This window comes from Carassius gibelio, chromosome B12 (genome assembly GCF_023724105.1).
Source record: "Carassius gibelio isolate Cgi1373 ecotype wild population from Czech Republic chromosome B12, carGib1.2-hapl.c, whole genome shotgun sequence".
Taxonomy (NCBI): Eukaryota; Metazoa; Chordata; class Actinopteri; order Cypriniformes; family Cyprinidae; genus Carassius; species Carassius gibelio.
In genome coordinates this window covers 11,793,615-11,811,271 of record NC_068407.1, presented here as the reverse complement: position 1 = coordinate 11,811,271, position 17,657 = coordinate 11,793,615, and the positions used below count along the sequence as shown (strand labels likewise).

General features: G+C 34.9%; 1 protein-coding gene across 13 annotated transcripts in view; it reads left to right on the top strand.

Moving 5' to 3' along the window:
- The window catches only part of ablim2 (actin binding LIM protein family, member 2), a 61,550-nt gene that overhangs the window by 25,487 nt on the left and 18,406 nt on the right, over positions 1–17,657 (top strand). For 5 of the 13 annotated variants that reach the window (XM_052570975.1, XM_052570978.1, XM_052570973.1 and 2 more), the window contains exons 3-13: positions 2,872–3,055; positions 7,841–7,953; positions 8,115–8,241; positions 8,484–8,577; positions 12,322–12,409; positions 13,169–13,227; positions 14,370–14,420; positions 15,303–15,380; positions 15,519–15,662; positions 16,038–16,070; positions 16,542–16,659. In XM_052570975.1, the coding sequence (XP_052426935.1) occupies positions 2,872–3,055; positions 7,841–7,953; positions 8,115–8,241; positions 8,484–8,577; positions 12,322–12,409; positions 13,169–13,227; positions 14,370–14,420; positions 15,303–15,380; positions 15,519–15,662; positions 16,038–16,070; positions 16,542–16,659 (1,089 nt within the window). The remainder of the gene's footprint in view (positions 1–2,871; positions 3,056–7,840; positions 7,954–8,114; positions 8,242–8,483; positions 8,578–12,321; positions 12,410–13,168; positions 13,228–14,369; positions 14,421–15,302; positions 15,381–15,518; positions 15,663–16,037; positions 16,071–16,541; positions 16,660–17,657) is intronic. The other 8 variants (XM_052570986.1, XM_052570977.1, XM_052570985.1 and 5 more) reach the window with 3 other exon arrangements.

Here is a 17,657-nt window from a genome sequence, read left to right as displayed (position 1 = left end):
TACCTTATGAAACTGACTACAATAATATTTAAAATTGCCAAAACAAGATAAATGAAAACGAATAAAGCATCCATGGCATCTGTTAAAATGAGAAGTTCAATGTTGTTTTCAGTCTTGCTCTGTCCTCTTACTTTAAATGTTCTCTTTAAGACAGTTTGTGATTTTAGGAGGAAGTTTTAATTCATTTGGAACAGAATTCACACATTGTCACACCGCATATGCCTATAACCTAGCTAACCTTCCACATCACAGTTGCCAGCTATCATTCTTCAGCAGCTGTGGAAAATATGCCTGACACTTCCTGAGCAACATTCCCGTGTTATTGTTTGGATTTTTACTTAGAACGGATCATTACTAGAATGCATTGTGTTGTGCTAGCACGGGAATTAGTACACATATTAGTATAAGTGTGCATTTGGGTGTCTGTGAAAGAGAGCGAGAGAGAGAGAGAGCCAGTTTTCTGTGTGCTAAAGCTTATTATGAAACAGCAAAGTGAGGTCATTCAAGATAGGATCTGACAGAGGCAGGTGGATAACTGTCAGGCACTTGGAGAGAATAGGATGCACTCACTCTATAATATACTGGGATTGTTTACTGCTCAGGAGTTGTTCTTTTAGAGCAAAATGTTTTATATGTTTCAACTTATTCTCAAATGTTTATCCTGATATTCATTAAAAATAAACAGACACACTGAGGCAATTGTTGACTTGCAGTAAGAATAAAAAGCAATAAAATGAATATGGATCGCATAGTCCAGATTAGATTTTGCATTGAGTTTTTCCTTCTGTACTGAAAATTTGTTTTATACATTTTTTTATAATGTTATATTATATTTGGATTTTACAGAGCAAATTTTCTGTTGTATTTGTTTAACATGTTAAAAAGCTTCAGCTGTGGTTGGAAGAACTTTACTGTAAAAAGTACAGTAGCAGATTTGCGAAAACAACAACAACTAATATACAGTATACAGTACAGTATAAGGTGTATAAGGTGTATACAGTATAAGGTGCACACAAATAAAAAACACCATCATTGTAACGGACATGACACTTAATAATACAATAATGTTAACAACATAATATGTAACATACTGCCCAGAGATACATAACTGTAAAAGAAAAGAAAAAAAAAACCCGTTGTTTAAATGAAAAAACATAAAATGAGAAGTTTCAAACAGGAAATTCTGGGAATGTCAATTTACTGTTTTTCACTGTTAATTTATAACAGTTTATAATATATGACTTGTTCCTATTTGCTTTTTAAAACTGTACAGTATTTATTGTAAAATTACATTAGATGTATTACATTGTTATTTTTTATGGTATATAGTAGGGAAGCTTAATGCTAACCAATTAACAGTTGTTGTTTTTTACCATAACATTTTTAATAGTGCTGTCAAACAATTGATCGCATCCAAAATAAAAGTTTTTCTTTACATAATATATACGTATGTGTACTATGTATATTTATTATGTATATACAGTATAAATACACACACATACAGTTAATATTTTGTAAATATTTACATGAATATATTTATATTCTTATATTTTATATATATAGAACCTATAACATGTTTTTCTTAAATTCTTAAATATATACATGCAATGTATTTTGTATTTGTATATAAATAATAAATATATGCATTATACACATATACTATGTAAACAAAAACTTTTATTTTGGATGCGATGAATCGTTTGACAGCACTTATTTTTAGTGTTTTATTGCTAAAATGATAAAAGCAGACAACTAAGAACTGAAGAAAGAGGTGCAGTTGTTGTTGTCTGTTATTCACAATGAGAGATCTCAGCTCTGGACAGACAGAAAGAAAAGCCATGGGAGAGAAGGAAATTCCACAGTTATCATTTACCTCAGAGGAGGTGGAAAATGGATCAGCCCTGAGAATGATATCATCGGAGCGTGTCTGTGTGTATTATGTTCCTGATGTGGTTCCTGTTTTAGTGGAAAAATGACTGAGAAAAGGAAAGAGAGAGTGGGGAGAGATTGAGTAAGTCAATGAGGGAGAGGGGAAAATTAGAGGAAGGTTGTGTTTGATTTAGTTTTGTCCTGTCCACTCATGCACCTGCCTGGTCTCCAGTCTCCATCTGCCTGGATCATGTCATGATGTGCTTATTAGAAACACAATAATTACTCTGCTCACATAAACAAACGGACACACACCCAAACACATGATTTGGGTAGTCATTATATCATTATGGGTAATACGCATATTTATTCCTCAGACCCATTAATCACAAACCAGTTTTCATTTTGACAGCACATTTTGATTCAGTTAAACTCATAGCCTTTTGCCTAAAATGCCATTTAGTTTTAGTCATCTGAATTGTTTAGTCTGGTTTTAGTTAACTAAATATGGTTTTAGTCAAATTTAGCCTATAGTATACTAAAATCTAAAGGGTTGAGTTACGGTAAAATGCATTTATTAAGCATTTATCTCATATTTCCAAAATCATTATTCATTATATAATATATAACTTATTATATATTTTATCATTATATATCTTAAAATAAAAATAAAATAAACACTTCAAATTAAGAAGATGATTTCTGACTGGATTTCTTCCTAAATCATCCCTCCCTAACATTTTCCCCTTATATTTCAATATATTTTTGTCATATTAGATTATATACCCATTTATAGTCTATATTAGATGTTTGTTTATTAGAGCACTGACTATTAGTGACTATAAATGGAAGCACCAACAGGTGTCTTCTCAATCCTCACCAAAATTTATAATTTTCAGGTTTTGCACACATTCAAGTGACTTGAATTCTGGAAATGTTATGTTATCAATAAAGATGAACACATTGTAGCAATAACTATCTCTCTCTCTTTTTTTCTTGCAGTTTGTGGATGTGATTTGGCTCAGGGAGGGTTTTTTGTGCGTCAGGGCGAGTTTATCTGCACTCTGGATTATCAGCGACTCTATGGCACCCGCTGCTTCAGTTGTGAAGAGTTCATTGAAGGAGAAGTTGTGTCCGCCCTGGGCAAGACATACCATCCACGCTGCTTTGTCTGTGCCATCTGCAAGTAAGACACGCATTCAAACACACTAACATACATTCACTTCGGTCCTTTAACAGTTTTAGCTTTATGTTTTCAGTTTAACATTTCCATTTGGATAAGGTACAGCAGCAGTAACCAAATTCTAAATGTTAACCATATATGTGACCCTGGAGCACAAAACCTCCATATGTAGCATGTGTATATTTGTAGCAATAGCTAACATTACATTGTATGGGTCAAAATGATAGATTTTTATTTTATGCCAAAATCATTAGGATAATAAGTAAAGATCATGTTCCATGAAGATATTTAGTAAATTTCCTAATGTAAATATGTCAAAACGTAATATTTGATTAGTAATATGCATTGCTAAGAAGTTAATTTAACTTTAAAGGCCTTTTTCTCAATATTTGTTTTCACCCTCAGATACCAGATTTTCAAATAGTAGCATCTCAGCCAAATATAGTCCTAACAAACTATACATCAATGGAAAGCTTATTTATTCAGCTTTAATGTACATTTGAATTGATCCTTATGACTAGTTTTATGGTTCAGGGTCACATTACAATCAATATCAGTTTTATCATTCATAATGATTTACACAGTGTCTTAATGATAATAAAACAAAATTATACTTCTCCTTCTTCAGACAGTAACAGTGATTGCTTCCTATTAATTTCTTTCAGTGTAATTATATTATGTAATTAATGTGGACAAAAATAACTTGCATGTAGAAATTTAAAAATACATATTTTTTAATGAAATTATTATTATTATTGCACAATTTATAATATTTTAAACGTTTATATTTATTATTATAAATACAAAACTCTTAAAAATTTTTGAAAAAAATCTTGCTAAATGCAAGGTATGGTTTTTTTTCTTCATACCTTTACACATGAAAAAAATAATAGGCTTAGTAGGTGTCAATGCAATGTCCAAGAATGCTGTTGTATTGCTAAGTTTAAAAAAAAGAAGAAAAAAAAGACAAATGCTGTGTGAAATGCATCTTTTTTTAGATTCAGCACTTCCTGCATGCAAGGTTTTGCACTGGATGCACAAATTCCATTTATATCTCATGGAGATTCAAACTAAATGTCCTTACTATGTTTTCGTGTGTGCATTCATACTAGCTCGTGTAGCTGCCATTTGTGGTGTTTTATTTCGAAATGTTCTGCAGCTGACTCTGTGTGTGAGTGAATTTTATGGGAAGGCAATCTTGTTACTCAGGGAGGGGAAGGAAAGGGGACCCGCCAGCTTTCAGTAAGAATGTTAAGTGTATGCTCTGCTCCCGGGCCACTTATTTCCAGAGTGGTGTAGGGTGTCCCTCAGTCTCTGAATGGATGTTGTGTATGTGCGTGCGACATGTTGAATAGAACGTGGCCCTCCTACATTTCCATAGCGATGCCCATGTTTCTGTGGACATGGTGTACCCATTTGGTATCTTGGGTGCGACTGGATTTACCTCGTAAATAGTAGTTTCTCTGGATGACTTTATCTAACCTATTCCAACACAAAGTGTTTCTACATCTGCTAATCAGAAATTATTGTTACGGCTATTATTATAAGTTTAATGGCAGGCTAGTAGGTGTGAACAGAGGTCTACAAAACTAAATGATGACCTTTTTACAAACTAAACTGGCCCAACAACCACAGAAACAGAGTAATCATTGTTATATCAAGACAAACAGACAACCAGTATCCATTACAGAGTTTTGGACAACATAGACTAGCTCGTTAGTTTTAAATTCACTGTCAGGCGATGGTGTGTTAATTGGACATGGACTTTCACTCTTGCTTTGGGTGATGAGAGCATGAGCCAACGATCAACATACTGTGATATCATCAGCTCTCGTACTGAACTATCAGCCAAAGAGATGATTGGACATGTGCCATCATAAGCCTAAGTCTTATAATGGTCTGCTTCAACTAAAAGGTCTTATGCCTGCCATGTTCCTTGTGGTGTAGCACCAGAAAATGATTGAATGTAATAATATAAGATTAATTCACTTTAAACTTCTGTGGAATGAAAAAGTTGAGGTGAGGTAGAAAATTCAGGATGTTTATTTTCATACACTCTAAAACCAGTTATTTATCAATACGAAGACTATATATAGCTATTTTGGATGCTGCTTAATTTGAAAAGCAATAAAATGTTGGTTAATTCGATTTTTGGAATTGTCATTTTTTATTTAATTTGGTGAAGTTTAAACTACATAAACTATTTGTATTACAATGTTATATTTATTTAATATCAAGAAAATATTTTTTATGATCTCTTTTAATCTACACTGTGCTCAAAAATATACAGTGGTGGCCAACATTATTAGAACACTAGTTTCACCATCTTAAAATTATTTTAAGCCAGTTATTTCTATCTTTAGCTGTAGTGTGTCAGTAGGAAATATCAGTTTACATTTCCAAACATTCATTTTGACATTAATTTTAATAATCCAGTATGCTTTTTCCAGTAAGTGAACAGCCAGAGATCTGATCTCATCATCATCAGCCTGTCTGGAATAAAATGAAGATCAAACTGAGACAGACTCAATCCAGAAACTTCTCCAGGATGCTTCAAGAGACCTACCTGCAAAGCTACCTGAAAAATTATGCACAAGTGCACCTAGGGCAAAAGCTGCTTTAAAGGTGCCATCTGTAAAATCAAGTCATACTCCACATTCCATACCAGATGGGGGCAGTATGCCTCAATAAAGTGAATTCGTCTACTCTAGAGTAACAAACGAGAAACGGCATAGTCTCTATGCTCCGCCCCTACCTTCACAACAACACTACAGCCATAGCCGAAGCCTCAGAGGACGTTTTGCCTCCAGAGGAACGTTGGGTGATGTCAAGTGATTTTGAAACATGACATCTTCAAGCTACTCCCCTTCACCTTTACCTGTCAATATGTTCCTATTCGTTTTGTTCATATTACATTTTGAGTTGTATATACACATTATTTGAATTAAATTAATTTGACAGACAGCATTCTGTCAACATCATTGGTCAACATCAGACACCTGATGTTGACCAAGCTAGCACCAACCAATCTAGCTGCCAACTCTCAAGCATTCACCGTGAGACACACGCAATTGACTCTTTTCACACGCTTTCACGCCACACATAAATTTTTTCACGCACAGAAAAACCACGAAGCAAAGAGGACATGGAGACCAACAGACTAGACAGAGCAGGTTAGTTATGATCTAATAAAATGGGTAACGTTAAGTTATAGCTAGCTAATTATCAAACGCAGCTACGGTTAGCCATCGCTAACATTAGCACGTTGATCGAACAGCCTTCCATACATTTCTATGTTATAACTTCCCGAAAACAAATACACAAACATATAAAACAAGCTTCTAGCGAAATACTAACAGCATCTAACTTACCAATCCAAAAGAAATGTTGCAAGTTCGGAGTCGAACCTCATTTCTTTCAGGTCCATCAGTTGTCTCCAGCGATTAAAAGCAGTGCCGATGTTTACTCTGGTTCGGCTCCTTTTCTTATCGGATTTTTTTGTGATTCCGAGCGCGGTTGTTTCCCTGTAGCGGGTGGTGGTCTCTTGCCAAGGGCTTGAGCCATCCTTTCTCTCTCTTCCCTGAACTGAAATTAAGTACTGGGCTGTACTTTCCACATGATTGACATCAGGTTCAGGTACGCCCACAAGCCGTGCGAGTTATTAGTGTATTGCAGGTTGGCTGGTGGTAATGTTGCCACATACCGCCTCCCATGGCCGAAACTGGTATTACGACACTTGTCGGGCCGGGGCTAGTAATGCTAATGCTAATTAAGGTTGATATCTCTCCAGCAATATAACTTGACATTTTTTTAATGACATCATCGCCCTTATTTCTTCTCATTCTTTTGATGCGTGTAGGTCATGTTATGAATATTTTTACCTCAATTTTTGTATATGGCACCTTTAAATATAATGGATGGTCAGACCAAATGTTAATTTAGTTATTTGAAGTTAATTTAAAAAAGCTCCTTGTTTTACACAATTTTTACACAAGGGCCTAAAACTTTTAACAGTACTGTTGCTTTGCAAGTAGGTTTCTTGAAGCATCTTGGATTCAATACCAAAATAAGCATCAAACAAGTAGTACAAAGATATATGTAATATAGATGTAATATAGATGTAATGCTGTACAGTATTTGATGCTGCAAGCATTTTGATTCATTTTCTTTTTGTGTGTGTGAGTATGTGAAGGTCAGACTAATATCTTAGTAATTATTTGCTAAAACCCTATCAAGAGCTCTGAAATCTCATATACATTTATGTTTAAAATAAGTATGCATGCAAAAACATTTCATTAAATATGAAAATATCTAAATGAGTATGAAAGCTTGGATCTGCTATAGCTTTAGAAGACTTTCTTTCAGCTTGTTTTAGGGCACTTTCTTTGTCATTTTAAAGACTGGCCGCCTTCATTCTCATTGCTTTTAAATACATGCTAAATGTCACCGTTTGTAAATAATAGAAAGTTTCCCTTTTTTAGTTTATGCTAATTAAATTGTGGGTGAACTCTGCCTTTTAGAATGCATCTGCCTTTGCTTATGCTAAGTTATTTGATTTAATTTAAAAGATTAACAAAGCATTAATTCTTAGAATGTTTGCCAACTGCAAATGTGCTAAAAAAAATTGTTCTGTCACCCTTTTGTGGGTTTTTCAGAATGTAGTGTCCCTGCATCTGATCCTAATTGAAAATGGTTTGAGAAACTAGTGTAAAGTTCATCCTCATGTGAAAGTGACTTTATAACTTTAGTGAATGATGAGGTGACTCTGTGTGTGTGTATTTCTGGCAGGCAGCCGTTTCCAGCTGGGGGCCGCGTGACGTTTAATGGCAAGGAGTGCGTTTGTGAGAAATGCACTCAGCCTGTGCCAGTCAACAGCACGGCTTCACCACAGGCTGTGCACAGTGAGTACTCTGTGTTTTTGCATTGCAGTCTATTCCATCCTGTGCTAGTCTCTTTCTCTTACACATACACTCCCTCATTCATTTCCTAAATGTCTGCAATGACAGGTTTCCATGCCATTTCATTAGTACTACACTACACTTTTGTCTCGCTCTCTCTGCAGATTGCTGCGGCTGTGGAAAGGAGTTTAAAAATGAGCAGTCTCTGGTGGCGCTGGACAAGCACTGGCATCTTGGCTGCTTCAAGTGCAAAGTGTGCAATAAAGTGCTTAATGCAGAATATATCAGCAAGTTAGTCTCACTGTTACTCTTCTCTGTGTGTGATTGTGTAGATGGGTGCTTGTGTGTGCTTTATCGATCGTAGTAATGTGATCTGCAAGCCTGCTGAACCCTCTGGAAGCACTCAACATTATTGATGTGCTGTATTATGAAAGAATGGGGGATTCTCATGGCCAGAGAGCAAACAGAGATCTGTCACCATCCTTGAGTGCTAGAGAAATACATCTTCTGTAATGAGTGTTGATGTTCTGCAGGGACGGGATCCCCTACTGTGAGGCAGACTACCACGCCATGTTCGGCATCCAGTGTGAAACCTGCAAGAAATACATCACTGGAAAAGTACTTGAGGTTTGAAGAAATCTTTTCTATTTGTCAGGGGTCCTTTAATGAATGGATTCATTAATAGATTGAAGTAGATGAATGGATGGCTTAATTATATTGTTAGCATTGCTTAGTCCACATGAAATCCAAATCAAGCCTTATTTCTTTTTTTTTAAGACCAAAAATGCAATTGAAAGTTTGGACAGTGTCATTTATATACTATTTTAGTATTCTTAATATTTTTTAAACTAGCCTTCAGTACTAGATTTTTGTTAGGTGTTTTAGTTTTTCATTTTCATTTAGGATTTGGTCACTTTGTTGTGTTTTTGTCATTTTTGTTAGTTTAAAACAATATTTCTGTTTAGCTGTAGCTTTTTTTTTTTTTACTTTATCCTAAACTTATTTATTTCAGGTAGTTGAGAAGGCATCTATATAAAAATAAATATACTAAAATATATTTTAAATCAATTTGTTTCATTTTTTGCGATTGACGACGCGATTGACAATGTTGTGATAAGTAGGCTGTACCAACTTTATAACTCATTACCCCCCCCCCCCCCCCCCCAACACTGGACATTGCAGACATATGTAGGGAATACAGTAAACTATCAATCAAGAAGGTATCAGGATTATGAGTTATTTTTATTTTTGTTTATTTTTATTAATCACTTGGATTAATCATTCATTTTGACAGCACTAATGTTTATTGTAAATAGACAACCATACAAGGGTTATTGTTAAGCTTTTCCTGGGTACACCAATGTTTCTGTCTATTGTCCTCACAGAGTCCTGCAGCTAAGCTTGGATGTACATTTACATTCCATTAAAGGTTATTGATGACATTCCTCTGAAGTTTGACTTATTGCACCATTACAAAACTTACAGGCAACTAGTCATCATATCTCTAGTTCTTTAATGTATTTGCATCGTACTAAAATGCATTTATTTTCAATGGGCATACAGTATATGCAGCTGAAATGGGTAGCCTTGTGCATGAACATTTTAATATAACATTATAGTCATTATGGCCTATGGCTTTTAGAAAAATGTTTTTTTTGAGGAGGTGGGGTAGTGCACAATAGGCCCCTGTGGCATGGCCTAAGCTTTTGTTCTTAATGGCATTTTTTTCCTTACATTACTTTTACTTTTATACTTTAAGTAGTTTTGAAACCAGTACTTTTACACTTTTACTTGAGTAAAAAGCTTGAGTTGATAACTTCTACAAAAATATTTTTAAACCCTAGTATCTGTACTTCTACTTGAGTAATGTGTTCTAAGTAAACAGAGAAATAAAGCCATTTTATCCATATTCTTTTTCTCTCTGAAATGTCACATTACTAAGTAAAATGGCTAGTTAATGCCATTTCATGTTGACTTTATAGCAAGACTTGATTGAGTTTTTTCATTTCTTTGCTTTGAGTGTGTGTGAAAGGCTTTTATTCTCATCTGAGAGCTTCAGGCCGGTTCTCTGTAACCACAGTGGTCATGTTCACTCTTAGAAATAAAGGTTATTTATAATGCCATAGAAGAACCTTTTTGTCTAAATGGTTCCATAAAGAATCTTTAACATCTGAAGAACCCTTCAGGTTTTTGTTTCACAAAAGGTTCATTGTGGCAAAAAAGGTTCTTCAGATTATAAAAAGTTAAGAGATGATTCTTTAAAGAACCTTTGATTGAATGGTTCTTCCTTGGAGCCAAAAATGGTTCTTCTATGGCATCTCAGTGTTTGAGGGGGCAGAAGATGAGTGGTTGCTTCCAAAGACAATCTCAGACAGTCAATTCACAACCCATCTGAAGCCTAATTACAGTATAGTGCAATATATCTCCTCATTTTGTGTCTCCTTCTCACTCTTTCTGTTTGTTCACTCCGTTTTCTTCTTACATGCAAACTCTTCCTCATTTTTCTTTATACAGCTATTTTGTTACACCCTAAAAGCACCCTATTGATGTAGTTGTTCTTTGTATCTGCTAAGTTTCCCATTAGTGGTCTCATATGAGTAAATGTTTCTTGTAAAAATTCTTAAGTTAGGTGTGCATTTCATATCTGTCACATATACATAAAGATCTACAGCTTTGTGTACTTTAAAGCTCTATAAATAAGTGTATCTGTGTGTTTGTCGGGATTGGGATACTGTTGCTATAGAGAGTGTCCCTTTGGCACTGCCACTTGCTCTCAGTAACCTAAAATTAGCTGGAGTCACTGTGTGACATCATGGGTTAAGATGGTAGTTTTAACTACACAATTGCTTTGCCAAGTGCTTTGAGTGGATTTAAAAGAAACAATATCTTGGCTTTTTTTTGCCCTCAGCAACATTTTTACATGAACTGAGGTCTAGTTGATACAGGTATCCTAATGCTTGCAAGAATAATTAGCCCATCTTTCAGGAGTAATGCCAGGTCGCAAGCCTAGACAGCATCGGGGTACTGAGGTAATCAAAGGTGAAGGATTTTATTCTGTATTTGAGGAGATTTTTTAAACAGTTTGTTCCATTTGTTGTTGTTTTAAAGTATGTAACAGAAAGAGAGCACAAACAGAGCATGATTTACAGGTCCTATTTACTCTGTAGCATTTACTGGGATTTGTATCTGAGCCTGAAATGTCATGACATTTTGAGTGGCAAGACTCTAACTGTGTTGAAAGTGAATGGAGAGGAGGAGGGGAGGAGTAGATTTTCCAGCGCATGTTTTGATACATGAGAAATGAAATCACTAAAAGAAGTGTGACACAGCATGCTGAAAATTTCCAGTCATAGTCTTTCGGGACTTAATGAAGGTTGATGAAAAATGGATGACAGGGAAATATAAAAGACTTATTTTACTAATCTGTACTCTTTCAGGATGGAGAGAGCTATTTATCTTGTGAACTAAATCTAACCTGGAAAGGACTCCAATATTTAAAGGAATATTGCAAAATTACAGCCTGACAGAGCTCATAATAAACACTAAAATGATTGATAACCAGCTTAATTTATTGAAAGTTAGAGAGAATGAGATAGAGAAGGACAAGCCTTTATCTAGTACACCACCATGCATAAGTCTGGGATCAGTAAGATGTTTTGAAAGAAATGAATTATGAAAAAAATGACTTAAATTTATATATATATATATATATATATATATATATATATATATATATATATATATATATATATATATATATATATATATATATATAAAAAGAAAATCCATAAAAATATATAATTGTTTAAATAATAAACAGCACAGCCATTTTCAATAGGGATTTTTTTGTTTTCCTGAGAATCAAATCAGCATATTAGAATGATTTTTTTAAGGATCACATGAAACTAAAGGTAAGCCTATATTTTCAAAAACCTTTGAATGGTAGTGTATATAAATTATACTAATAACATTTATTTATGGCATATTATTTGTCTGAAATGCCCATTTTATATCCCAAGGCTGAAAGAGGGCAAAAAAACACATACCGAATGTTTTATTTTGTATATTTTTATGTAAGAGTTTTCAAATGAAATGTGGCTGTCAGAAGTGAAGTGTGGCAGCTTGCATTTGTGGTCCCTCTACTGTTCAGACACAGTTACTGCAGACGGTGTCCCCACTATCAAATTGCATTTGAACTGCAAATAAAGTGAATTAGTTGAGGAATAAAGCAATTAATTACTTTCTTAAGAGAATTAAGACAAATGTAGACTTTAAAATCCCCCAATTTGAGTAAATAAAGTGTATTCACTGAGAGATTTCTGCAGTGAAGGCGAATGACTGATATGTGTTCTGCTTTGTGTTTATCTGCAGGCTGGAGAAAAACACTATCATCCCACATGTGCCAGATGTGCACGTTGTGACCAGATGTTTGGGGAGGGGGAGGAGATGTACCTGCAAGGTCATTTAAACATCATCAAATTTGCATGATTTGCTTCAGATACTTGGTTTTTATTTTTAAACATTGCCTCATTGCCTCATTGTTTTATTTGTAAATGATTTTAATGTGACAATTCATGTGTCAACCTTTTACAGGTTATATATAAAAATAAATAAAAAACAATGTAAAATTTTAGTATACTTAAAAAACAACATATCTATACTGACAAATACAAGAATTGATAGTTTGTTTTGTATTTTTAACAGCGATAGACAGTCATACGGAGCTAGACCAGCTCAAACCAGTCACATCCAAAACCTGAATACATTCCATAGTTGATTGTCTTACATTATAAAGAAGAAAAGACACATTTGACATAAGATAAACATGGTTTTATTTATTCTCTCGTGTCCCACCTCAAACGTTGCAATACTTCAGTATCACGTTGAACTCTGTGCAGTGATTTACCACAGAAACTCACTGCAGTGCAGTTTTTCAAAGGAGATTTATAGTCCGATGTGCTTTTAGAAAGCAGAATCAGTTAGAAGCCTTTTTTCAGTCTGGCTAAAATAAAATGAAAGGCTGCTGACTCATTCAAAGGGTGAATGATTGTGTTGATTTGAATGCCAGTTATGAATGCAACTGACCTCCAGTTAGTTCAAATGATTGCGGAAGTGGCTCAGGAAAATGAAATTGTGCCATTTTGAGTGTCAATACTTCTGAAAGCCTGCGTATTTTTAACATGGACTTGCAAGTTATTTTTGGCTTTCTCTTTCACAGGTTCTTCCATCTGGCATCCTCCTTGCAGACAGGCAGCACGTATGGAGGAGAAGAGTAAGGTAAATCTAACACAACTGTGACTGAAGACGGGGAGTGAATTCACTAAAAAGTTGCAGCACAAAAACCTGCATCTAATGTAGTTTAATTTGACCAGGAACTAAATGATCTGAAACAGAGTCATTCACTTGTTGTAAATCAGGCGTATTAATGTAATGCACCTTATTAAATATACTCAATACTTTATCAAACAGAAAATGGGCTGACGGTTTTTCAAATACGTTTAGCTTGTGGCCGCTGTTATTCATGAAGGAATGGAGAAGTGTTTAATTGGGCAAGTGTTTCAGATGCATGTTGTTGTCGAGTGCATTTTTGGCTTTCATAGTGCTGATTATGGTGCCTGGATCACTGTGGTGGAGTGATGTTGTACAGTCCCAGTAAACTAAGCAAGATTGTGGTAGTCTGGTGTGTCAAGCTCATAGAACCATCCTGCAAGTTGGAGAACTTCTCTATATACATTTTGCATGGTTGTGCTGTATAGTGTCTTAATTTCTTAAGAGAATCGGGCACTAAATCAACGCTGACAGTGTGTGCAAATAAACACAGCTATCAGATTTTTATCGACTTGAATACCATTAAAAACTAAAGTCTAGAATCAGTGACAGACTCTAAAAAGACAGTCAGCAGAGGTGTGGGATTTAAATTATATCCTTAACGGGATAGTTCACCCGAAAATGAAAATTCTGTCACTATTTACTCACCCTCATGTAATTTCAAACCTGTATGAGTTGGTTTCTTATGTTGAACCTAAAAGAAGATATTTTGAAGTTTGCTGGTAATCAAACAGTTAGTGGTTCCCATTGATTTCCATAGTAGGAAATTAAATACTATGGTAGTCAATGGGAACCAACAACTGTTTGATTACCAGCAAACTTCAAAATATCTTCTTTTGTGTTCAACATAAGAAACCAACTCATACAGGTTTGAAATTACATGAGGGTGAGTAAATTAAATCATAATTTTCATTTTTGAGTGAACTATCCCTTTAATATCTTACAAATTTAAAAATGAGCTCTGGCTTAGGTAGTAGACATGCTCTAAAAAAAATATTACGCAAAATCATTTAACATGAGGTTCAGTTAGTTAAACAAAGGTGATATGCAGTATGTGGAAGCGCTTCACTGTAACAACCCTTTTCCTGCAGAAACAGGTGCGGATTCAGCTCAGTGATCTTCATTCCAATGTACCTGAGCAGGTTTGTGACATGCGGCCCTCTCCCCTCTGCATGGGCTTACTTCCCAACCTGCTTTTAGTTTTAATAGAGTGCTCACTAAAATCCAAAACGGGGCTGTCAGGCTTCCACCACTCCCACCCAGTAAAAAACTGGAACCAAAGAACAGGTTTAAACATCGTGTGGCTATACAGAAGACACTGTGAATCAACCCTGAATGCATTACTTACAAATAAAATCATAAATAAATCTTTCGCAATATTGTAATAAGATACTTAGTGGGGTTTTTTTTCATGATAGTTTACTGTACCAACTTACAGTAATCTACCGTATGTCCTTTATGCCATTTAAAATAAAAATAAAAACTCAATAAGAATTTTAGTCTTCTCAATTTTAAATATATAAACATCATTGCCAGATACACTGACTCGAGAAGCAAAATAGCTTAAAATAATAAGCCTTTTAAGAGAATATGTCTTATATTACATTCTTACAACATATATTAATAAATCTATAACCAAACTTGTATAGGATTATATAGGTTACTAAATAAAAAAACCTATTTACTATATCATGTTTGTTTACTTTTTCCTGACAAAATACAGATAATTTTTATTTTTTATTGCATTACACTGTGTTATATCTGTTCCTGTGTAACACCGAAAAAAAAGTATTGTTCTGTCCTAACGGCAAAACCTTTACTTAACCTTTAACCTGTGTGAAAACTGATAAACTGTTGTTAGTGCCACACAATAGTAACAGCCACATTGGAATTGATCTATAATCACTTATGTTACTTCGTACAGGGTTTAAATCAAGTCAACAAAATGCCTTTTGGTTGCTGTATTTTTATCCTTTTATGGTTTAGTGTTTTTTAGTTTTTCTCATGTCGTTTTTTGTTTCCAGGTGACGAGAACATCCTCTGAGAGCATCACCTCTGCTCCTGCCTCCAGTGCATCGGGCTCCCCTAGCAGAGTTATCTATGTAAGTACATTTGAAAATTATTTTATTTGTTCATTTTCATTTGCTCAAGATCACCACCAGTGGGCAGCAACACAAAAGCCTACAAATAACTATATGCATAGAGAGAGTTTCAAAGCCATAATGTTGCACTTTCTTAAGGCAAAGCTGGGTGATGAACATCTGGACTACAAGGACCTGGCTGCTCTTCCTAAAATCAAAGCGATCTACAACATTGACAGACCTGACATGCTCTCATACTCGCCCTATGTGAGCTACCCTGTGGAGGACAGGACTTTTGGAGAGGTACAAGTACATACCCTCATACAGGCTTACAAGAGGGAATAACATATACATGTCTTCAATTTGCTGTTTCCGATTTTTGACCGTTTTGTTTATCTTTTTAGGTGACTTAAAAGCAAAATAATTGCATAATTACTCATGCAACAGCTACATCATTCATTTGTTACAATAGTGCTATTTTTAAATGTAATCATCTTTACTCATCATCCAGTTTCATAGCAACCTGGCTTGACCAAAAATCATAATTTTGCTAATTCATTGAAGTGTTACAGTAGTTTCAGTAGTGTAACTTAGTTAGGGGGAAATACATTTTTTTTCATGAACGTGTCTATCATTGCATTCAAGTCCATTTTACTCATTGGCTTTCTTTGTTTACAGTCACCCCAGCAACTCACCCCTACTCCAACTGAGGTATAGTAGAGTTAACCTGAAAACAACTGGACCCGTTCTTGTTTCTTTGGGTCTTGTTCACTAATCATGCCTTAAAATATATACTGTACATATCTAATTTTTATTCAGAATCTGAACAGATTGTTACTTGAACTTATTATGTGAGGAAACCATTTCTAAATGAAAATGTTACACACCTTTTCACGCACAAATATGTGCATGATTAGTGAATGAGACCTTCTTCATATTTTGTGAGCAGTTGTTTGTGAAGTAGAACAGTTGTGGTTTGGAAACATTTTCACCATCTTCAGTTTGTGTAATGACTCAATGATCAGCCTATTTCTAGTTAGGACTGATTATTGCAAACTGGTCACATCTGTTTCTTTCGCAGCTTTATAGTCCTCCTGTGTGTCCCAGTGCCATAGTGATTGCCGGTTAACATTGTTAATTGTCTTTTAATTTCATACTGAAAAACTGTCTGTTTGATTCTAGGGAGATGGGGAAAAGTCTCCTCGGCAGAGGAGGCCCTCCAGCCCAAGCTCCAACAGCTCTTTAGGGGGCTATGGCCGCTATACGCCTTCCCGCTCGCCTCAGACCTACAGCAGACCAGGTATCCCTCCACATACATGATGATACTTCTGGACACAAAGTCATTCTTATCTGCACAGTTATTGTTTAACTACACTATATTGCCAAGAGTACCTTCTAATGAACATGTTTGACTACTTTAGTAATTCCCATGAGAACAAATCTTATTGTTTAAGCATATAATTATATTCTAGGGAATTGTGTGCTTCTTATTTTAGAGCAACAGTTTGTACAGGACCATTTTCTGTTCTAGCATGACAGTGCCTCTGTGTATAAGGCAATGTTCAAAAAGAAACTGATTCTGTAAGAACTTGACTGGTCCACAGAAAGCGAAGTCCTAATCCATGCTGCACCTTTGGTGTGAGCCAAAAAATCATCATCAAACACCAATGATGTGTACATATGGGCGCAGTTAGACACTTCCAAAATGATGGCAACAGAGATGGAAATACAATTTTAAAAACATAAATTATATTTCCATCTTTGTTGTCACAGTTTTGGAAGTGCCTTTTTCTGTTCTAAAAATGGTGGTGCCCCATTACTTTTGTCTATATAGTGTGCAGTACGTACAGTGTATGTATATTTTATATACTTAAACAAAAATGTATCTAAATAAAAAAGATTTCTATTTTATTTAGATTTCTTTCTATTCATTAAAAAATGTCATAAAAATATTAAGAAGCACCACCAAAACTGAATGAATCAGTAAAAAATGTTTTAACAAAAGTATTAATCACAACTTTTTCAACATTGTACTGAAATCATCTTTTGTACAGCATTCCAAATCACTAAATTAAGAGTTCAATGCAGGTTGTAAAGACACTAGGCAGCGAGGCAGTTCACTAAGATGTGGAACAGAGCTAAAGCAATCCATTCTAAAATGACATTTCTAACCACAATAAACTGATTTGATACAGATTTCATGGAAGAAAGTAATTCAAGAATCATTTGGTTTTTTAAATATAGTTGCTGATCTCATATTACTGCCATTCTTCCCTGACTGCCTGGGTCTCTTGCTCA